The sequence below is a fragment of the Notechis scutatus genome, chromosome 2, assembly GCF_049901735.1.
Source record: "Notechis scutatus isolate UNSWTSFEM ecotype Mainland chromosome 2, rNotScu1.2, whole genome shotgun sequence".
Taxonomy (NCBI): Eukaryota; Metazoa; Chordata; class Lepidosauria; order Squamata; family Elapidae; genus Notechis; species Notechis scutatus.
Window position 1 is genome coordinate 2724077 of NC_142010.1, and position 23083 is coordinate 2747159.

A 23083-nucleotide genomic window follows, 5' to 3' on the forward strand; every position below is an offset into this window, starting at 1 on the left:
GTGTTCAGCCTTCCTAACATGAACAGTTTGAAGCGGTGGGCAGCCTGGACGTTGAGCATAGCAAGCCCGCCCATAACAAACCTACCCACCCACCACCCTTTCCCCACTGAATTTTGTGGCATTCCTCTTGTTGTTGTTTTTTTGCCACCGGAGAGACTGGAAAATGTGAGTGTTCAAAAACTCTCTGGCAGAGAGAGAGTAAAGCCTCTCTTGCACTTTTCCCCGGAGGGCTTGAAGGCGAATGCGTGTGACCTTTCCTTTCCCCACTCCCGTTGTGTTTATTCCACACAAGCGGGGATGTGACCGCCTCGGGCTATACTCCTCTGTCTCTCACACCCCTGTCACACGTCACATCCTGAGTCAGGTGTTACTCCCTTCAGTTGGGGAGTTCGCCTCTCTCTCTTTCTCTCTCTCTGTACCATTTGCATGAAACAGTCCCAGTGTCCTGACATATTTTTATTTTTTTTATTTTTTGCTTCTCTTCCTGGAGGGAACCGAAGACTTCACGGCTATCAACTCCATATGCCAAGCTTCCTCAAAGGTGAGTGGCTTCAATGGATATCTCCCTTTTACGATAAGGTGTTGTTTTTTTTTGTTTTTTTGCCAAGCTGCCTTGAAAGGGTTTTCACTCACAAAAGAGGGTTATTATCAGTAATTGTTAAGATTAACTCACAACGTTTTCCTCCGATGATCCAATGCCTTTATCAGTAAAGCTATTTTCAGCGTGCCTTCCACAATGCACGCTTGTTCATTTCTTCCTACTAAATAAGTGAAAAGAAGGACTAGGGGGGTGACAGGATAGCAGTGTTCCAATATTTGAGGGGCTGCCACAAAGAAGAGGGAGTCAACATATTCTCCAACACACCTGAAGTCAGGACTTGAAGCAATGTTTGGAAACTAAGGAAGGAGAGAAGCAACCTAAGGAGAAATTCCCTGTCAGTATGAAAAATCAACCAGTCGAACAACTTGCCTTTAGAAGTTGTGGGTGTTCGAACACTGGTAGCTTTTAAGAAAGGTCTGGACAATCATTTGTGGAAAATAATATAGGGTTTGGATTAGAAGAGCTCCGGGATCCCTGCCAACTCTTGTTATTCTGTTATTTATAAATTATTATACATGTCTATTGCTACATTAATATCATTTGCATTATAAAACAGTTCCAATCCATTACGTTTTGTATATTTTGCGCATTAAATATTAATCTAGCTTAAATTCTTATTTATTTTTAATCTAAAGCATGCTCCCATAGATACAGTATTACATTATGTGCATTCTGCATAACTTGCGTCAGCTCTTAGCAACCTCACCGATTTCTTGTGTATTTTTGCACCCCTGATAAATAGAAGCAGACAGTCTAATGTTTCCCCCCACGTCCCAGTGGGTCATCTTGTGCACCCCTGGTAAGTGCGTACCCCACTTTGCAGGCAGAGTTTCCTGCTGGAACGGGGTTGGACTAGAAGACCTCCAAGGTCCCTTCCAACTCTGTTATTCTGTTATACACCATTTTAAACTGTCCTTGGGCAGGTTAAATTTTGCATGCAAGCAGCTCTTACACTAATCTTTAACTCAGCTTGGTAAATTTCCAGCTTCTACCCTGTGCTGTATTTTCCCAGTAGATGGAAATGTGTGTTTTGGAGACGGGCACAAGAGGCAGAACGTTAAGAGATCTGTTCTTTTCCTTCAGTCCCTCCCTCTTTCCAGCATTCAAAACACACAGGAGAAAAGGAGCACCCCAGTTAGCACAGGTAGGTCTGGAACAGGCAGGTACCCCTGAGAGTTCCTGCAGGTGACATCTAGAGCCCACTGTAACTACATAGCCAAAAAGGCATTAAGAGTTGTTAACTTAATCCTGTGTAGCTTTTTCTCCGGTAATATTGTACTGCTAACTAGAGCATACAAAACATTTGCTAGACCAATTCTCGAATACAGCTCATCTGTCTGGAGCCCACATTGCATATAGGACATTAATACAATCGAGAGACTCCAGGGATATTTCACGGGAAGAGTCCTCCACTCCTCTACTCGCAACAGAAAACCTTATGCCAACAGACTTGAAATTTTAGGCTTAGACAACTTAGAACTATGCCGCCTTCGGTCTGATCTAAGCATAGTACATAATATTATCTATTGCAATGACTTACCTGTCAATGAATACTTCAGCTTCAACCATAACAACACAAGAGCAAACTATGGATACAAACTCAAGGTTAACCGCACCAAACTTGATTGCAGGAAATACGACTTCAGCAACAGAGTGGTCAATGTCTGGAATACTCTACCCGACTCTGTAGTTTCTTCCCCAAACCCCTAAAACTTTAACCTTAGACTGTCTACTATTGACTTCACCCCTTTCCTAAGAGATCTGTAAGGGACGTGCATAAGCGCACCAACGTGCCTACCGTCCCTGTCCTAATGTTCCCTTTTTATTCGTATCCATTTCATGTATTAATAATCATGTTTATACTTATATCTGTTATCTAATACATGCTTGACTAAATAAGTAAATAAGTAAATCAATAAAAATCTCAAAAGGAGGGAGCGAGGTTGGCTTCAGCACCGTGGCAGGCCTTGCATGCCCAGCCACATTTGTTTCCATTTCTTTATATCTGGGGGTTTGTCGACAGAGTTTAAGAATCTGGCAAGGGCACCACTAAAGCTGCACATTACAGATAGTCCTCGACTTATAACTGTTCGAAGTTACAATGGCACTGAAAAAAGCTACTTATAACCAGATTGCTGGGGGCAATACTATGCTGACTCTGTAAAGCGCTTAGAGAGGGCTGTGAAGCACTGTAAAGCGGTATAGAAGTCTAAGTGCTATTGCTATTTTTAAGAGCCGGGGTGGTGCAGTGGTCAGAATGCAGTATTGCACGCTGACTCTGCCCACTGCCAGGAGGTCAATTCTTAGCGGCTCAAGGTTGACTCAGTCTTCCATCCTTCTGAGGTAAAATGAGGGCCCAGATTGTTGGGGGCAATATGCAGACTTTGTAAACCATTTTAGAGAGGGCTGTAAAGCACTATGAAGTGGTGCATAAGTCTAAGTGCTATTGCTATTCTTCACACTTATGACCGTCGTAGCTTCCCCATGGTTACTTGATCAACATTCAGATGCTTGACACCCGACTCATGGTTATGACGGTCAAAGTGTCCTGCCACGCCCCTTTGCTGGCTGGAAGATCTGCAAATTGGGGATCACTTGACCCCTCCCCCTTTCAAGTGATCCCCAATTTGTGGATCTTCCAACCAGCAAAGTCAATGGGGAAGCCAGATTCACTTAACAACCAGCTTATTAACTTAACAAGTACAGTGATTCACTTAACAAACAGCGGCCAGAAAAGTCATAAAAATGGGGTACAATTCCCTGAACAGATGTCTCACTTGGCCAGGTAAACCTGGGCCTCAATGCTGGTCGTAAGTCAAGGACTACCTGTGTTTTGTCAACAAGTGTGTGGCAAGCATTGGATTGCAAATATGTTGGCATTGTTTCTCTGTTTATCAGTAAAGAGAAAGTAGATCTAGATATTCATATCCACACCTTGTTGTTTTCATTGCAATTGTAAAAGTATCGTGGTAGATATTGATTGTATCCTTTTCAGGTAACTTTTAATTGCTACCTGATCTTTGGTTTTCACAGGTAATCCTCGACTTACAACCACAATCGAGCCTAAAAATTTCTGTTGCTAAGCGAGACTATTGTTAAGTGAATTTTGTCCCATTTTACGACCTTTCTTGGCGCCGTTGTTAAGTGAATCACTGTCGTTGTTCAGTTGTTAAGTGAAATCTGGCTTCCCCATTGACTTCGCTTGTCAGAAGGTCACAAAAAGATAATCCCATGAGCCTGGGATGCTGCCACCGTCATAGATATGAACCCGTTGTCAATTGTTTTGACTTTTGATCAAGTGACCATGGAAAAATGGTCCTAAAGTATGAAAAACAGTCATGTTGCTTGTGTCAGTTCTGTTGTAACTTTGAGCGGTCACTAAATGAACTATTGTAAGTCGAGGATTACCTGTATTTTATTTTATTTTTAATGTATTGGGGCCCTGTCCATAGCGGCGGGAGCATTAGAAATAAAATATTAGTTATCGTGCATACACAGATAGCACGGAAGGCAGTGGCTTTAAAATAATGGGAAAAATTTTTTTTTAAAGTGCTTAAAATGGGGGAGCAGTAGAATCCCTTAAAACTCCCCCACCCCATGATTTTTTCTTTTTTTAAACATTTTTTATTTTATTTTACAACAAATCCATCTTTCAATTAAACAGCGTGTCAACTGGGTACATATATCTTGTGCAAATATTTATAATTAATATACATTTCTTGCTATGATTTACATTCATATTAAAAACTACTCTCAACCTTATACATCTTATCATTATAACAATCTTAATGCATTTTCCCATGCTTTTTCTTACTGCACACTGAATGTCATGATTAATGCGTGTGTGTTAGCCCTGCAGATTCAGAAATGACCCGTTAGCTGCTTTGATTTACTGCTCTTGAATGATCTGTTAAGGGGCATCCATTTATTGCAGAGGTCTCCAAACTTGGCCAACTTTAAGACTTGTGGACTTCAACTCCCAGTATTCTCCAGCTAGCTATGCTCCAGCTATGGTGGCTGGAGAATTCTGGGAGTTGAAGTCCACAAGTCTTAAAGTTGGCCAAGTTTGGGGACTCCTGATTTATTGAGTCATTTTAAAGATTTTGTTTAGGTGCTCCTCGACTTACGACCACAACCGAGCCCCACATTTCTGTGGCTAACAACGAGGTAGTTGTTAAGTGAATTTAGCCCCATTTTGCAATCTCTCTTGCCACAATGGTTCAGGCCGTAAGACGGCCCGTTAAAGTGAATCTGGCTTCCCCATTGACTTGGCTCGCCAGGAAGGTAGCAAAAAGTGACCCCTCACATTTATGCAGCCGTCATAAATGTGAGACAGTGACCCCCGGGACACTGCAAGGGTGCTAAATAGGAGTCAATTGCCAACTTTCCGAATTTGGATCATGTGGCCCTGGGGATGCTGCAACTGGTGTGAAAAACGGTGGTGGTGTGTTTTTTTTAGTGCTGTTATCACGTCGAACGGTCACTAAACGAAGTGTTGTAAGTTGAGGACTACCTATACTTTTTTTTTTTTTTTTAAAAAAAGCCTTATTATGTTATCTAGTCATTGGAGGGGGGCGCGAGAGGGGTGCTCCTCGGCTGAACTCCCTTCCGTGAGTCTCCCGCCTTTCTCCCTCACTTCCCCTCGCGAAGATCGAGGGATCGCTGCGCTCGCCGCCGCCTCGGATCCCTCTCTCTCTCTCCCTTCTTTCCCTCCCTCCCTCCCTCCCTCTCCTTCCTTCTTTCTCTCATTCACTCTCTCCCTCTCTCTCTCTCTCTCCTCCCTCTCGGCTCTTACGCGCTCGCTCGCTCTCCAAGGACCGGGCCACCCGCAGCCGCCCACGCCTCGCCCTTGGCCCGCGGGGCTTTCTGCCGCTCCCTTCGACTGAGGAGGGACCGGCTTTGCCTTGGGAGCTGCGGCGGCGGTGGTGGCTGCGGACGGGTTGCGCCGGAGGAGCCGCCCGCCTGGCACTCGGGCGCTCTTGCTGGGAGGCAGCGGGGCGGGAGTGTTGTGCCGGCAGCCCGCGAGAACTGGCCAGGGAAGGTGAGCGAGGGCCGAAGGGCAGCGGTGCCCCGGGTCGTGGCTTGCTTTCCTTTCCGTCTCTTCCTTGATCTTTTCGAGCAAAGGAGTTGATTTTCTCTCTCTCTCTCTCCTTCCTTCCTTCTCTCTCTTTTTCCTTCCATCTCTCTCACTCCTTCCTTCTTTCTCTCTCTCCTTCCTTCTTTCTCTTTCTCCTTCCATTTCTCTCTCTCTCCTTCCTTCTTTCTCTCTCTTTCTTCCTTCCATTTCTCTCTTTCTCCTTCCATCTCTCTCTCTCTCCCTTCTCTCTCTCTCTCTCTCCTTCCATCTCTCTCTCTCTTTCTCCTTCCATCTCTCTCTCTCTTCCTTCTCTCTCTCTCTCTTCCTTCCTTCTTTCTCTCTCACCTTCCTTCTTTCTCTCTCTTTCTCCTTCCTTCTCTCTCTCTCTCTCCTTCCTTCCTTCTCTCTCTCCTTCCTTCTTTCTCTCTCTTTCTCCTTCCATCTCTCTCTCTCCTTCCTTCTTTCTCTCTCTTTCTCCTTCCATCTCTCTCTCTCCTTCCTTCTCTCTCTCTCCTTCCATCTCTCTCTCTCTCTCCTTCCTTCTCCTCTCTCTCCTTCTTTCCATCTCTCTCTCCTTCCTTCTCTCTCTCTCCTTCCATCTCTCTCCCTCTCTCCTTCTTTCTCTCTCTCCTTCCTTCTTTCTCTTTCTCTCCCTTCCTTCTTTCTCTCTCTTTCTCCTTCCATCTCTCTCTCTCCTTCCATCTCTCTCTTTCTCTCCTTCCTTCTCTCTCTCTCTCCCCTTCCATCTCTCTCCCTCTCTCTCCTTCCTTCTCTCTCTCCTTCCTTCCTTCTCTTTCTCTCCTTCCTTCTTTCTCTCTCTCTCCCCTTCCATCTCTCTCCCTCCTTCCTTCCTTCTCTCTCTCTCCTTCCTTCTTTCTCTCTCCCCTTCCTTCTTTCTCTCTCTTTCTCCTTCCATCTCTCTCTCTCTCTCCCTTCCATCTCTCTCCCTCTCTCTCCTTCCTTCTCTCTCTGTCCTCCTTCCTTCTCTCTCTCCTTCCTTCTTTCTCTCTCTTTCTCCTTCCATCTCTCTCTCTCCTTCCTTCTCTGTCTCCCTCCCCTTCCATCTCTCTCCCTCTATCTCCTTCCTTCTCTCTCTCTCCTTCCTTCTTTCTCTCTCCCCTTCCTTCTTCTCTCTCTTTCTCCTTCCATCTCTCTCTCTCCCCCCTTCCATCTCTCTCCCTCTCTCTCCTTCCTTCTCTCTCTGTCCTCCCTTCCTTCTCTCTCTCCTTCCTTCTTTCTCTCTCTTTCTCCTTCCATCTCTCTCTCTCCTTCCTTCTCTGTCTCCCTCCCCTTCCATCTCTCTCCCTCTCTCTCCTTCCTTCTTTCTCTCTCCTTCCTTCTCTCTCTCTCCCCCTTCCTTCTTTCTCTCTCTTTCTCCTTCCTTCTCTCTCTCTCCTTCCATCTCTCTCTCTCTCTCCCCTTCCATCTCTCTCCCTCTCTCTCCTTCCTTCTCTCTCTCTCCTTCCTTCCATCTCTCTCTCCTTCCTTCTCTCTCTCTCTCTCTCTCCTTCCTTCCTTCCTTCTCTCTCTCTCCTTTGTTCCTTCTTTCTCTCTCTCCTTCCTTCTCTCTCTCTTCTTCTCTCCCATCTCCCCCTCTCCCTCTTCTCTCTCCTCTTCTCTCTCTCTCTCTCTCTCTCTCTCTCTCTCTCTCTCTCTCTCTCTCTCTCTCGTTGAGGGGGTTCCAGAGGTACTTTCTTCTATCTTTTAATCGGCTGGTTCCCCACCCACCCCCACGCGCCCTCTTTCCTGCCGGTTTCGGACTGGTTCAGCAAAGCGCTTGAGTGACACCTGAAGCAACGACCCATGGACTTTGGCGCTCCCGAGACAACCCCTCCCTCTTCAATTTGTATTTTAAGACAGCGGGGCCGCAAATGACAAACCCCCCCCACACAAATACACAACATTGTTGTGTGCACATACATGTTCTCACGGGGTGGGGGGGGGTGTTGCTGGTGTTAGATGTGTTGGATTACAGCCCCTATTCTCCGCAAGCTCATATTGCTTCCCCGGTCCTTTCCATTTTTCTGGCTTTATTTGCTTTGTTTTATTTTAATTGTCTCCCTGTCACTATACAGTATTTGGCTCTTTTCTCTTCTCAAAGGCAGAGAGAGAGAGCAGGTGAATTATAGCTCCCCCAGAGCCAAAGAGACATTTTCCTGCCCGCTTGAGGCTTGTGGTCTCTTCTCCACACAAAGAGAAGAAGCAAAAAAGAAGAAAAATACTTAGATGTCCCCTTTGGGATTTTCCCCCCCAGTTTAGGAGGCTGGTTAGTTCATATGCCCTTGTCTGCAGCTTTGCTGGAGATTCCCAGTAGCAGATCCTCTGGCCCCTGGTCTTCAGCTGTTTACACGCTGGGCATTCCTCTGATTTTGGGTTGGATGGAGGGGCTGCAAGGGGAAGCTATCCAGATGGATGGCTTAGCAACTGCTGGCAGTGCCAGGACGACAAGGAAAAGCGATGGCGTTTGGCACAAAGTGTATTTTGAGAAAGAGAAGAGACCGAAGAAGGAGGGCTTTGGAAGGGCTTAAGAGCCAGGTCTTTTTTCCCTTCCCTATTTTTTCTGCAAGCGCCCGCTCGCTCGATTTACATCTCCACAGAGACATAAGCCAGAAACGCATCCCTGACCTTTGGCTCTCCCTTGGGGTGCAAACACAGTTTGGAGATTTAACTCTTCTTTCCCTGCCTGGTGGCCTCAGCTGGCAGGATAAGCTCAGGCAGGGACTGCTAACTTCTGGGCCTCCCCCCACCCCCCCCGTGGAATTTTAACAGTATAATTGTGCTCCCTGCTTTAGTATTTAAAAACAAAACAAAACAAGAGGCCCAGAAGACCATTTTTCCAACTTCCAGGACTTCCTCGCTTGTTTGATTTCTGGAAGGAAAGATGGCGCAACAGCTGAAAGACTTGGTAGTTTCTGTTTAGAGGCGCCGATTGAATCTGGGGTGTACTTTTGTTTTGTTCTGTGGATCCAAGACTCTGGTATGCCAAGAGCTGCCCTCTAAAAAGCAGTGGGTGGCCCAGAACAATAACTAAATACATTCCATTTGCATTCCTTTCCAGCTTGTTCCATTTCCTCCTCATGGTGTGGAATAATTAAAAAAAAAACCAGCAGACAACAAGTGCACCACACAAAGAAAGAGTTGATTAAGTGACTCAAACCAGCCAGCCAAGCTGTATTTTAAAGCCCGGTCAACTGACAGAGATACTCAATGTGGGACAGTCATATCCTGCAGTCTTTTGGAGAATCTGCCAGATTTTTAACCAACGATACTAAACTCGTATCCGCAACACGTGTGTAATTGAGAGCTGATGTGATGTGCTTGTGGATGGGGCTTAAGGACTAGAATCCAGATCTCCATTCAGACATGGAACTCAGGAATCTGAGGCCGGTTGCTTCTCTTGTTTGGTCCCTAGCCCAATGTCTCCCAGTATTGTCAACTTCCAGATGTGTGGACTTCAGTTCCCAGAATTCCCATCAGCAGCCATGCCGGCTATGGAATTCTGGGATTTGAATTTCAAACACCTGTGAATAGCCAAGATTGAGTATCTGTGGAGATTCTCAGTCATCCAGGCCAGTGGTCGCCAACCAGTAGGCTGGGGACCACTGGTGGTCCATGAGAAAATGTGGGTGGTCTGCAGAGAAATCTCCCTTCCAAAGCACCTCCCAAAGCAACTAATCCAGGTTGCATGGGAACACAAGGCTTACGTTGCTTGCATTGCGAATAACACAAGGTAGGGAAGGGGGAGGAAAGGGCAGAGGAGGGAACTTGCCCCACACGCCCCATGCGCCTGGCCTGGCCATCGGGCTGCTTCTTTCCGCTCCTTTCTTTTTCTGCTTTTGGCTGCACGCAAGGAAAGCAGCAAAAGTTTTTCTTTCTCTCCCCCAAACTCCGCCAGAAATGAGTCTTTGGGACCCTGCAAGGCATCCTGCTCTAAGGCTGCACCATTTTGGTGGAATTTGGAGGAGAGAAAGAAAGACTTTTGCTGCTTCTGCTGCTTTCCTTGCATGAAGCCAAAAGTCTCTCTCTCTATCTCCCCCTGAGAACGGAGCTGGAGACCACATCGTGCGATCCCAAATTAAAGAATGATCGATCGGTAGGAAAACGGGGTGGGGAATTTTCCTGCAGACTGTTTTTGGGGGGATTTTTCCAGGATCTCTGGTCCACAGGATTTAAAATTATGAGTTTGGTGGTCCCTGAGGTCCAAAAGGTTGGCGACCCCTGACCCAGGTCATGGTTGTCCTAAAGGTGCTTTTTCAAGAGGCAACTGACCTTTCTGGTTCTTCTTTGAAGATCTTTCACTTGTCATCCAAGAAGCTTCTTCAGCTCTGACTGGATAGTGGGGAATGGAAGGATTTATACTCCTTGCAGACCGCTGGTCATTTGCATTCTTTGTAGAGAGTCGCTGAGGCCACTTGGAGGTTTAAACTAAAACAATGCAAATGACCAGCTGTCTGCAAGGAGTATAAATCCTTCCATTCCCTACCATCCAGTCAGAGCTGAAGAAACTTCTTGGGTGTGAAGTGAAACGTCTTCAAAAGAAAAACCAGAAAGTCCAGCTGCCTCTTGAAAAAAAGTGCCTTTGGGATGATGGTCAGGATGGAGAAACACTGTTCTAGCAGATCAAAAGGAGCTTCTCTCCTTCTCACAGAAAGAGACAAATGACCTGGTTCAGACATTGCACCAAGCACGCATTAGCTTAACTATGATTCCTTGAATGAACCACACAGTGAGGGGGTTCTGGGTACCCTCTGAGCTTGCTTGTTTTCTTGCAGACGTTTCATTACCCAGATGAGGTAATGAAGCTACTAGCAGTGACAACGTTGCCTAGCCTGCGTAATGAAACGTTTGCAAGAAAACAAGCAAGCTCAAGAGAGCACCGAGGACATCTCGTTTCAACCCTGAGCTACAAATATTCTCCTTTATTGATAAACCAACAAGGAAAAGCGATGGATTTGCACGGATCACAAAAAAACAAAAACAAAAATAGATCTCCGTACAATATTGAGCCCAGCTATGCAGGTGTTAGTGTTGACAGTTGACAAGGGTCAACCACAGCTGTCCTCCACCAAGCGCCCTCTGGAGAAGTAGCCGTTCAACTTCTAGAAGCCTTTGTGACAATAGTACTTGTGGGCCTTGACAAAACCACACGCTTGGAGTGTATAAGGCTGGTGAAGGACTTGTTTGCATGGCTCAGCCTTGTCTTAGATTATTATAGATCATCAGAATTCCATAGTAATTGACAAGGAGACAAGCTAGTGGTTCCAAAACTCTCAGTGGTTGGTTCCAATTCTCCTCTCAGCCAGCTTACTGTGTTCCTGGACTAGATTTGGATAAATATTTTTTTCTTTCTTGTGAAATTGGAATGGAATGGAATGGAATGGAATGGAATGGAATAGAATAGAATAGAATAGAATAGAATAGAATAGAATAGAATAGAATAGAATAGAATAGAATAGAATAGAATAGAGAATTGGAACAAAATATAACAGAATAGCAGAGTTGGAAGGGACCTTGGAGGTCTTCTAGTCCAACCCCCTGCTCAGGCAGGAATCCCTATACCATTTCAGACAAATGGTTGTACAATCTCTTCTTAAAAACTTCCAGTGTTGGGGCACACACAACTTCTGGAGGCAAGTTCTCCCACTGGTAAATTGTTCTGTCTGGAAATTTCTCCTTAGTTCTAAGTTGCTTCTCTCCTTGATGAGTTCCCACCCATTGCTGCTGCTTCTTCTCCTTTTTTTAATAAATATTTTCATTGTTTTGTACCACAAATTCCATTTCTATACCGAACAGTGTGTTTTCTAGGTGTCCAAAATGCTAAAATATAAACATCGTCACAGTCGTTATGATCATGTACATACAAAGGCCCTCCGGTGCTTTGGAGGACAGCTTGACTCTCCCTTCTTTGTGGCAATCCCTGAGATATCGGAATATTGCTATCATGTCGCCCCCTTTTTGATTTTGAGTCACACAGTTATTTTTACTTTCCCCATCATTCCCAACACCACCATGCACCTATCAGATTGTGTATCAGAGCGCAGTAGAAAAAGAAGAAGAAGAAGAAATAATAATACTGATAATGAGTGGAATATAATTCCGCTCGAAGTGTTTTTCCACTTCAGATGCCAAGACTCCGCCAAATAATTTTTGAATTAGCTTCTGGAAGGAGTTGCTGCTTTGGACCGATTCCCATCGGTCCCTAAGAGCAAATGGATGGACTCCTTGCAGGCCAGAAATTTGTACGACTCTTCTCCAGAAGAGAGACCATTTAGAGGCAGGGTGGGGAGGGTAGCTCAGATAACAGATAATCAGAGTTGGAAGGGAACTTGTAGGTCATCTAGTCCGACCCTCCGCCCAAGCGGGAGACCCTACACCATTTCTGACAAATGGCAGTCCAATCTCTTCTTGAAAGCCTCCAGTGGTGGCGCTCCCACAACTTCCGAGGACAAGCATTGTTCTCCCTGTCAGAAAGTTTCTCCTTGTTTCCAGGTTGAATCTCTCCTTGTTCAGTTTCCATCCATTATTCCTTGTCTGGCCTACAGGCGCTTTAGAAAATAAATTAACCCCTTCCTCTCTGTGGCAGCCCCTCAAATATTGAAACACTGCTCTCATGTCTCCCCTGGTCCTTCTCTTCACTAGACTAGCCAAGCCCAGTTCCTGCAACCGTTCGTTGTATGCTTTAGCCTCCAGTCCCCTAATCATCCTGGTTGCTTTTCTCTGCACTTTTTCTAGAGTCTCAACATCTTTTTTATAATGTGGTGAACAAAACTGGATGCAGTTTGGAAGCTCGAACAAGTCCAGTCGTCCCAGCTTTCTAACTGTCCGTCTTCAAGCTTTGCACAAAAGTCGGCAGCGGGCCGATGAAATAAGAGAGCCTCTGAGTTCCTACAGAGTGCCACTCAGCTCCCTTTGTTTCGGCACGAACAGGTAGTCCTCGACTTAACAGCCATTCACTGAGCGACCGTTCAAAGTTACAACGGCACCTCCCCAAAAAGGGGGCTTATGACCAGTTTTCACATTTAACGACCGACAAGCCAAGTCAAAAGGGGAATGTAGATTCACTCCACAACCTTTTTATTAAGTTAACAAATGCAGCAATTAGCTTAACCGTGGCAAAAAAAAACAAAAAAAAAAGTCGTAAAAACGGGGTGAATTCATTTAACAAATGTTTCACTTAGCGCCATAAACGTTGGGCTTGGCTGTGGTCGTAACTTGAGGACTACTAGTATTTGGGTTTAGGGACCCCAACACGCAAAACCAGAGAAACATCATGCAGCGTGAAATGTCTCTGTTTAGGCTTGAAGCCAGCACTGCCCTTTCCCAGGAACTCTGCCTCTTTTCCCCCTCCTTGTGAGGGTGTGTTTTTGTGCTATTTTCTCAAAAGAGTCCACAAACTGAATTCATCCTCCCTAATATTCTACTAAGGCCTCTCTTGCGTGTGGATGACACTGTTTAGTTTACATCGCCGCTGGTGACCACACTAAAAGAAGGCAGCCAAAAAAGCAAGGATTTCTTTCCGCTTTTGAACGCAAAAGCTCTTGCAAGGCCTTTTCCTACTCTTTCCCTGGACAGGTAGTCCTCGACTTACGACCACAACTGAGCCCTGAATTCCTGTTGCTAAGTGAGACCGTTGTTGTTTTGCCCCGTTTTACAAATCTTTCTTGCCACCGTTGCTAAGTGAATCGCGGCAATTGGGGTTTCTTTTTAATGTATGCATTTTATTGATACATTTTTCTTTAATAAACCTAAAGAACTCAGTATCTATATGAACAGCATGTTGTCCAAATACAGTTAATTTTGAACAACAAAAGAAACAATAAGCCAGATACGGGAATTATTTTATCAATGGCTAGACAAAAAATATGAAAGCTAGAAATAATTAATAGGCCAGTGAAATACAGAAAATATGTTCATAGAATTGAATATGTTAAGAAGAGGAATGTTATAGTAATAGAAATAACTTGTATACCAATATGATAAGAATGAGATGAGAATAGAGAATTAATATTAAAATAATGAATATGGTTGTAAAATTTAACTGTTATCACACAAGATATTTGTATCCAGATTGCACACCATTAAATGAAAGATGAATTGAATGTATGTATTTTAAATAAAATTAAACAAAAAAAAAAATTGGGGGAAAAAAATAAACGATAATCATAATGATAATCATAATATACCCTGTTTCTCCAACAATACGGCCTCCCCCAATAGGAAGTCCCAGCATGTTTTATAGGCATGAAATGAAATTAAGCCCCTCCACCCAAATTAAGGCCTATATTAAAACATGCAAAATGGGGGAATGGTTGGGGGCTTGCCATTAGGAAGTACTTTTGTTGCACACCTGGATATGGTGCTGCCTGCGTTGACCCTGATACGAAGTGCCCCACCAACGCCGAGGTCAACATCCAAGCCGTCGCTGCCTGCCCGCCCAAAGATGCAAGGGGGAGGAATTAAGTCACCCCCGAAAAGATAGCCTAGCCATTTTTTCGGGGCTCAAAAAAAAATAAGACCCAGCCTTATTGTATGAGAAACATGGTACATATCATTAATAATAATTGCATAATAATAATCACATTGACTTTTATCCATATTAGAAAGCTTTCCTTATATAATTAATCGTTCTCTTAGCCTCTTTAATTTCTAACCTCTGTGTCTGTTAGTTAACCATTGGTAAAACAGGTCCCACGTTAAAAAGTATTTGGTTTCTTCCTTCTCCTTTATTTTTAGTGTTAATCTGTCCATCTCTGCGCATTCTAATTATTATTGTTAATAACACTTTCATCTGAGGGGGTCTTTTCGTTTTTCCACTGTTGTGCAAAGACGTGAACCACTGCAATTGGTAAGTTAGTAGCACGTTGTTAAATGAATCCAGCTTCCCGTTGACTCTGTTTGTCAGAAGGTCGCCAAAGGGGGATCTCATGAACCCCACCCCCACCCCCCAGGGACACTGCCCACCATTGTAAATATGAACCAGTTGCCAAGCATTTGAATTTTGATCATGTGACCTTGTGGATACTGCCACAGTCGTAAGTGTGAAAAACGGACCTTAGTCACTTTTTTCATGTGACCGTGTGGATACCGCTATGGTTGTAAGTGTGAAAAATGGTCATGAGTCATTTCAAACAGTCACCAAATGAATTGTTGAAAGTCGAGGGCTACTTGTATCTTGTGGAGACGAATGTCTCGGAGGAATCTTTCAGAGGATTATATTTAAATGTGCACACTTACATTCTTTCTTTATGTATCCTTGTCTGCTCTCTTTCCTCTCCTCTTATTCCCATTTTTGGATTTTTAACTCTCCCTCATGCAAGGCTCACTTCTTTTTTGCTATCAAGTTGTGTTCTTGGCATATTATTAGGAATAATTTTATGGCCAATCTCCACAGAACCACATTCCCACTGAAATCAGGAGGTTCAAAAAAGCAATGTAAGGGATCTGCTGAACCAAACCAAAAAACCACCGAGCCCATCATCCTGTTCCCATAATGGTCATCAGTAACCTTCACCCATATGCCCTAGTTAGTATATGCCCCCTAGGCCTGAAGTAAAGGCCACTTTAATTCGTAGTGATTAATAGCCAGGGGGATGCCTTGCCATGTTATTACTGGTCAGTAATATGTTTTATATTACTTTTTTATATTATATTTTACAACTGGTGAGTTAGCAGTGTGCTGCAGCTGCCAAAAAAGCCAACACAGTTCTAGGCTGCATAAACCGAGGGATAGAATCAAGATCAAGGGAAGTGTTAATAACACCACTTTATAAGGCCTTGGGAAGGCCACACTTGGAATACGGCATCCAGTTTTGGTCGCCACGATGTAAAAAAGATGTTGAGACTCTAGAAAGAGTGCAGAGAAGAGCAACAAAGATGATTAGGGGACTGGAGGCTAAAACATACGAAGAATGGTTGCAGGAATTGGGTATGTCTAGTCTGATGAAAAGAAGGTGACATGATGGCAGTCTTCCAATATCTCAGGGGCTGCCACAAAGAAGAGGGAGTCAAGCTATTCTCCAAAGCACCTGAGGGCAGGACAAGGAGCAACGGATGGAAACTAACCAAGGAGAGAAGCAACATAGAATTAAGGAGAAATTTCCTGACAGTTAGAACAATTAATCAGTGGAACAACTTGCCCTGCAGAAGCTGTGAATGCGCCAACACTGGAAGCTTTTAAGAAGAGATTGGACAACCATTTGTCTGAAGTGGTGTAGGGTTTCCTGCCTAAGCAGGGGGTTGGACTAGACAGCCTCCAAGGTCCCTTCCAACACTTCTATTCTATTCTATTCTATTCTATTCTATTCATTGAGTACTAGTAAATAAGACCCCCTGAATTCAGCGAGACTGCTTTTGAACTGACTGTACAATATAGGATTTCATTATCCTACATCATCGCTTTTAATTTGCGAACCAGAAAAAAGTCTATGCAAGAAAAGAGTTGAGAAAGCAAAATTCATTTTTGATTTATGTGTCATTCAGGAGCAAAAATATTGATGGAAGAGAACAGAAGCTGAGTCACTCTCCCCTCCCTGAGAAACAGTCATAAAGCATAATATTGTATCTAAAACAATTGATAAGATTGAGTGAGTCCAGAGACAGGCAACAAAATTGGTAGAAGGTCTAAGCTAAGGGACAAAACATATCAGGAGAGATTGGGAGAACTGAATATGTATAGACTGGAGGACAGAAGGAAAAGGGCGATATATCTTTAAATATATTAAGGCTGTATAGAAGGTTCTAGAAGGCAGCATTTTCAATATTAAGCAAAAGAAAAAGCCAAAAAAGCCACAGCATAACCCCACATTGACATGAGGGATGTTCAAAAGTAATGTTAGAAAGTATTACAGGTATTCTAACAGTTCATTTAGTGACCGCACAAAGTTACAATGGCCCGGGAAAAAGTGAGTTATGACCATTTTTCATATTTACGATCTTTGTAGCATCCCCATGATCACATGATCAAAATTCAGATGCTTGGCAACTGGTTCATACTTACGAGTCTTGCTGTGTCCCAAGGTCCTGAGACCACACTTTTGTAAACTTTTGACAAACAAAGTCAATGGGGAAGATAGATTCACTTAACAACCAGGTTACTAACATCAATTATAGCGATTCACAACATTAACAACTGTGGCAAGAATAGAGCAAAACTCACTTAACAAATGTATCACTTAAGAACAGAAATTTTGGGCTCAATTATGGTTGTAAGTTGAGGACTATCTGGACTTCACAGAAAAAATAGCTGAAGCTTGGAACCAACTTCCAGCACAGGTAGTGGACCAGTCATCAGTAACTGAGTTTAAACATGCTTGGGATAATTTTTTGTCATCCAACAAAAAATAAAATAAAATAAAAATAATAATGAATGAGAGGCCCACGGTGCTCTCTGAGCTTGGTTGTTTTCTTGCAGACGTGTCATTACCCAAACAAACTGATGACGTTACCTAGTTGGGTAATGAAACGTCTGCAAGAAAACAACCAAGCTCGAGAGAGTATCAAGAAACCCTTCATTTCAACACTGAGCTACAAATATTTTCCTTTATTAATAATAATTAAAAATAATAAATAAATCAATGAATTAAAAAGAAAACAAACAAAAAACCCTCAAGAGACCACTAGGTCTTTTTCTGCCATCAGTTTTCCATGTTTCTATGAAATAGGAAGGGGAAGGAACTATTTTAAAAAGAAATCATACTGGGTCTTGGAGTAGAGGAAAGGTAGCATCTTCAAGTTGAGTTTGACTTATAGTACACAGTTTTTTTGATGATTGTGTGGAAGTGACTTGCGGGTTGTTTTTCGGTTTTCCTGTGTGTAGCCTCCAGCCCTAGGAATATCTGGCAGTGTCCCATTGAAGTACCAACCAACCAGATCTGACCTTGTTTAGCTTTTTCAAGGTCAGGCAAGATTTCCCTCCCCTCCCCCAAAAGAATTATAGAATAGAATTCTTTATTGGCCAAGTGTGATTGGACACGCAAGGAATTTGTCTTGGTGCAAATGCTCTCGGTGTACATAAAAGAAAAGATACATTTGTCAAGAATCATCAGGTACAACACTTAGTGATAGTCATAGGGTACAATAAGCAATCAAATCATACTAGGAAACAGTCCTTATAAATCGTAAGGATACAAGCAACAAAGTTACATTCATACAGTCACACGTGGGAGGAGATGGGTGATAAAGAGTGATGAGAAGATTAATAGTAATAGTAGTGCAGATTTTGTACATAGTTGGACAGTGTTGAGGGAATTATTTGTTTAGCAGAGTGATGGCATTCGGGGAAAAAACTGTTCTTGTGTCTAGTTGTTCTGGTGTGCAGTGCTCTATAGCGTCATTTTGAGGGTAGGAGTTGAAACAGTTTATGTCCAGGATGTGAGGGGTCTATAAATTATTGATTATATATTGAAATATTGGATACAGTGTGACCATCCTGGCATTGTCTCTGCCATACACACTTAAATATAAAACAAATAACGTTATACTCCTCATGCATTGCTAATTTATATTATTATTCTATCCAGTATGTACGTTTATATTTACAGCATAAAACCGTGTACCTTGCTAATTTTATACAGCCATTTTATCCACTATACTCTATTGTATTTACCTAGATAACATCAGACTTCAGTTCTACAAATCCTCGTTATTTCCTGATCAGGCAAGATTGAACTACATGCTCTGTTACCTTGCTGACCCTTTGGGGTAGAACTGACCCAAGGGTTCTAGAGGTTGAGAAGAAGACTGGTGGCTTATTCTTTGTTATCGACCTTGCAGAATAGAACAGCTGCTGTGGGGTTGTGATTTTCCTCCATCTGTTTAAGCAAAATGGCATTGATATGTTTTAAAGGAGAATATTTGTAGCTCAAGGTTGAAATGAGGGGTCCTTTGGTTGTCAGCGTTCCAGGCAATCTCCATTCCAATCAGCAACTCCAAGACAAGCATAATCTCAAAAGTACCTTTATTAGAATAGCACCTGGCACATCTGTGGAATTTCAAAACTAAAAGTTCCCCAGACTTCCCACATTGTCCCTGCCTACAAACCATCCCCTTTTCATTCATCATCCCCTCACAGGAACAAATCCCAACGTAAGTTCCTTTTTGTTTCTGCGCCACACTCCATGACCTTGAACTAACAAAAGAATTCTATTTTGTCTACTTAGAGCTACTCAATAAAAATCGTCCCCTCCCACTTTCTCAAGCTATGTGGCAGCGATGAATAAGGATTCCAAAGCTGACACGAGTGCTCTCTGAATTTGGTTGTTTTCTTGCAGATGTTTCATTACCTTTAACTAGGTAACGTCATCGGGGCTAGTCCTGATGGGTCATGAAATGTCAGCAAGAAAACAACCAAGCTCAGAGAACAGCAAGGACCCCCGCACTGATATATTTGTTCTGAAAAATATTTTCCTGAATTTTTCATCTTTTTAACAATTCTGAATATCTTTAGAGTAGAGTAGAGTAGAGTAGAGTAGAGTAGAGTAGAGTAGAGTAGAATAGAATAGAATAGAATAGAATAGAATAGAAGTGTTGGAAGGGACCTTGGAGGTCGTCTAGTCCAACCCCCTGCCTAGGCAGGAAACCCTACACCACTTCAGACAAATGGTTGTCCAATCTCTTCTTAAAAGCTTCCAGTGTTGATGCATTCACAGCTTCTGCAGGGCAAGTTGTTCCACTGATTAATTGTTCTAACTGTCAGGAAATTTCTCCTTAGTTCTAAGTTGCTTCTCTCCTTGGTTAGTTTCCACCCATTGCTTCCTATGCTGCCTTCTGGTGCTTTGAAGAATAGCTTGACTCCCTCTTCTTTGTGGCAGACCCTGAGATATTGGAAGACTGCTATCATGTCTCCCTAGTCCTTCTTTTCATCAGATTAGACATATCCAGTTCCTGCAATCGTTCTTTATATGTTTTAGCCTCCAGTCCCCTAATTATCTTTGTTGCTCTTCTCTGCACTCTTTCTAGAGTCTTCACATCTTTTTTACACTGTGGCAGCAAAAACTGGATGCAATATCCAAGTGTGGCCTTACCAAGGCATTTTAAAGTGGTTTTAACACTTCACGTGATCTTGAATTAAGGTTTAAAAACAGGGAAAATGAAAATGAATCATTCAATTAAAAAAAAAAAGCTCATTTGAAAAAATTTGCAGAAAGGGCAACAGTACCATGAATTACAGCTTTCTCTGTGCAGCTTTGAGTTGTTGAAGAACTAACTAGACAGCATGAAAATGGCTCTCCCTGTTGCCAGACCTTTTCGTGCCTCTGTTATTTCTGTTCTCAGTCATTAGCAGTCACCTGACTTCCCTTCAAAATAATGATAGATGAAGCCTGGCCCATTTGATACACCTTGAGGCTGCCTGCGCGTAGTGTTGGAATAAGGAGAGAAATGCCACTTCAGCACCTATACCTGCTAATGGAGTCTTTGGGGTGCCTCTTTCATGAGTCAGTCAAAAGGTGAAGGCACAACCTCCAAAGGCAGAACAGTGATATTACAAACAGGGAGTGTTTGTGGCATGATTTAAGTGCAAGTAGGGACACAGCCAGACAAAAACAAGCCACAATGCCAATATCAAGGATCTGGGTAAACATATATGTCATTAGCAAGTACTGGAAACTCCTGAGGCTCAGGGCCAGCCACAAATAAACGAACAGGGAGTTCCATAACCCAGGCACTAATATGAGGAATGGCTGTTCTGGATTCTTATTTGGTGAATCATGAGGCAATGTGACAGTCTCAAGAACATTTCCACCAGGATTGGGGATGATATGATAGCAGTGTTCCAACCAGGGGTGGGATTCAAAAATTTTAACAACCGGTTCTGTGGTCGTGGGTTAGGTGGTGGGCATGGCTTGATGGTCAGGTGACTGGGTGGACGCGGCTTGGTGGTCATGTTATTGGCTGGGCATGGCCAACTCAATATCACATTGAGGCACGCATTTCCTCGCCTGTCTCTCATGACTGTGGGGATGCTGCAACAGTCGTAAGTGTGAAAAAATGGTCATAAGTCACTTTTTTCAGTGCCATTGTAACTTTGAATGGTCCCTCCACACAAGCAAAGTACCAGCAAAGGAGGGGGAAAAAAACTCCAGAGAAGTTGCTGAGACAGGAAGTCTAGTCCTGCCAAGAATGTAATAAGGGTTAATGGAGAGGCAGTTTCTGTAAGCAACACCAGAATGTTTCCTTCCTGCCTTCCTTACAGGATTAGGCCAGTAATTTCTTCTAACAACCGGTTCTCCGAACTGCTTAGAATGTTAACAACCGGTTCTAGCGAATAGGTGCGAACTGGAAGAATCCCACCCCTGGTTCCAACATCTAAAAGGGGCTGCTACAAAGAAGAGGAGGTCAACATATTCTCCAACACACCTGAAGGCAGGACTTGAAGCAATGGTTGGAAACTAAGGAAGGAGAGAAGCAACCTAGAACTAAGGAGAAATTTTCTGACAGTAAGAACGATCAACCAGGCTTGCCTCCAGAAGTTGTGGCTGCCCCAACACGAGGCTTTTAAGAAAATACTGGAGAATTATTTGTCAAAAATAATATAGGGTTTCCTGCTTCAGCAGGGGATTGGATTAGAAGAGCTCCGGGATCCCTGCCAACTCTGTTATTCTGTTATTTATAAATTATTATATACGTCTATTGCTACATTAATATCATTTACATTATAAAACAGTTCCAATCCATTACTTTTTGTATGTTTTGTGCATTAAATATTAATCTAGCTTCAATTCTTACTTATTTTTAATCCACAGCACACTCCCATAGATACAGTATTACATTTTGTGCATTCTGTATAACCTGTGTCAGTTCTTAGCAACCTCACTGATTCCTTGTTTATTTTGTCATTCCCGATAAATAGAAGCAGACATTCTAATATTTCCCCCCACATCCCAGTGGGTCATCTTGTGCACCCCTGGTAAGTGCGTAACCCACTTTTCAGACAGAGTGTCCTGTTAGAACAGGGGGTTGGACTAAAAGACCTCCAAGGTCCCTTCCAACTCTGTTATTCTGTCTTTGCGGACGGTCAAGTACCTCCAAGGAATATGTTACTGTATTAAAATGTCGTTCTCCTCCATCTAGATGTTGAGTCCCCTCCAGAAGTGCGGCTCGGAAGGCTGCCTGCTAGATTGTGACTTCCTGCCATGGCACCGGAGCACCCTTCGGAAGCAACACCAGAGGTGCGAGGATCCGGAGCAGAGGAACGTCTGTGGAAAGCAGGAGAAACCTTCCACCCCAAGCATTCGTTTAGATGACACCGAAGTGGTCAATTGTCTTCAACTCCCACTCCAAGACCCGGGAGGGTTCTGGCGGTCTCGAAGTGAGGGACGTTTGGATCAACAAGGGGCACCATGCCAAAGGGGAACTGAGGAAGGGGACAAAACAGGAAGTGGGTGGAGCTTGCCGTCCCCCAAATCTTTGAGGAAGGAGCGGCAGCTGTGCGAGAAAGTGGCGGCAGCAAAGCAACACCTGAGGAATTTCTTTGGAGGATCAAACAAGGTCAGTGGAACTTCTTAATGCTTTCTTACTAACCCTCTTACTAATGGTCTGTAGAGATTCTCAGTCATCCAGGACATGGTTGTCCCAAAGGTGCTTTTTTCAGGAGGCAACTGGACTTCCTTGTTTCTTCTTTGAAGACGTTTCGCTTCTCATCCAAGAAGCTTCTTCAGCTCTGACTGGATGGTGAGGAATGGAAGGATTTATACTCCTTGCAGACAGCTGGCTCTTTGCGTTCTTTGTAGAGAGTCGCTGAGGCCACTTGGAGGTTGATCTGTGTCCTCAGTGTCATCCAAGTAGTGCTCCTGGTTCCTGTAGTCTGCATTTTTTCCCCTCTGGAAATCTGTTCCTACTCCCACCCCATTCAAAGGGTGTCCATCCCAAATTGTATAGCTAAAAGTCTGTAGATATTCTCAGTCATCCAGCCAGGGTTGTCCCAAAGGTGCTTTTTCAGGAAGGCAACTGGTCTTCCTTGTTTTTTCTCTTTGAAGATGTTTCACTTCTCAGCCAAGAAGCTTCTTCAGCTCTGACAGGACGACCAGCTGTCTGCAAGGAATATAAATCCATCCATTCCCCACCATCCTGTCAGAACTGAAGAAGCTTCTTGGATGAGAAGCGAAACGTCTTCAAAGAAGAGACAAGAAAGTCCAGTTGCCTCCTGGAAAAAGCACCTTTGGGACATCTTACTAATGTTTTCTTTCTCATCTTCCACTTCCCAAAAATGCAAGGCCGGATCTTTTTTAAAAAAATTTGCCTATCCATTTTTAATTTTTTTTTTAGTTTGCTTGTCTAAACATCCAAGTGTCTTTATTCCCACTGGTTTTAATCTCTGGAATTTGCTGCTGTGAAAAATGTATCCGGTTAAGATTAAATAGCTCATAATTAATGATCAAGGAAAGGTTATGGTGAAGGGCCTGGGATAC

At 43.5% G+C, this 23083-nt stretch overlaps 1 protein-coding gene across 1 annotated transcript in view; it reads left to right on the forward strand.

Annotated features, from left to right (window-relative positions):
• Positions 1-260: 260 nt before the first annotated feature.
• LOC113424588 (regulator of G protein signaling 3-like) overlaps positions 261-23083 on the forward strand; it is a 48754-nt gene continuing 25931 nt past the window's right edge. The window contains exons 1-2 of the mRNA XM_026686357.2: positions 261-541; positions 21747-22163. Of these exons, the coding sequence (XP_026542142.2) occupies positions 21747-22163 (417 nt within the window). The 5' untranslated portion in view covers positions 261-541. The remainder of the gene's footprint in view (positions 542-21746; positions 22164-23083) is intronic.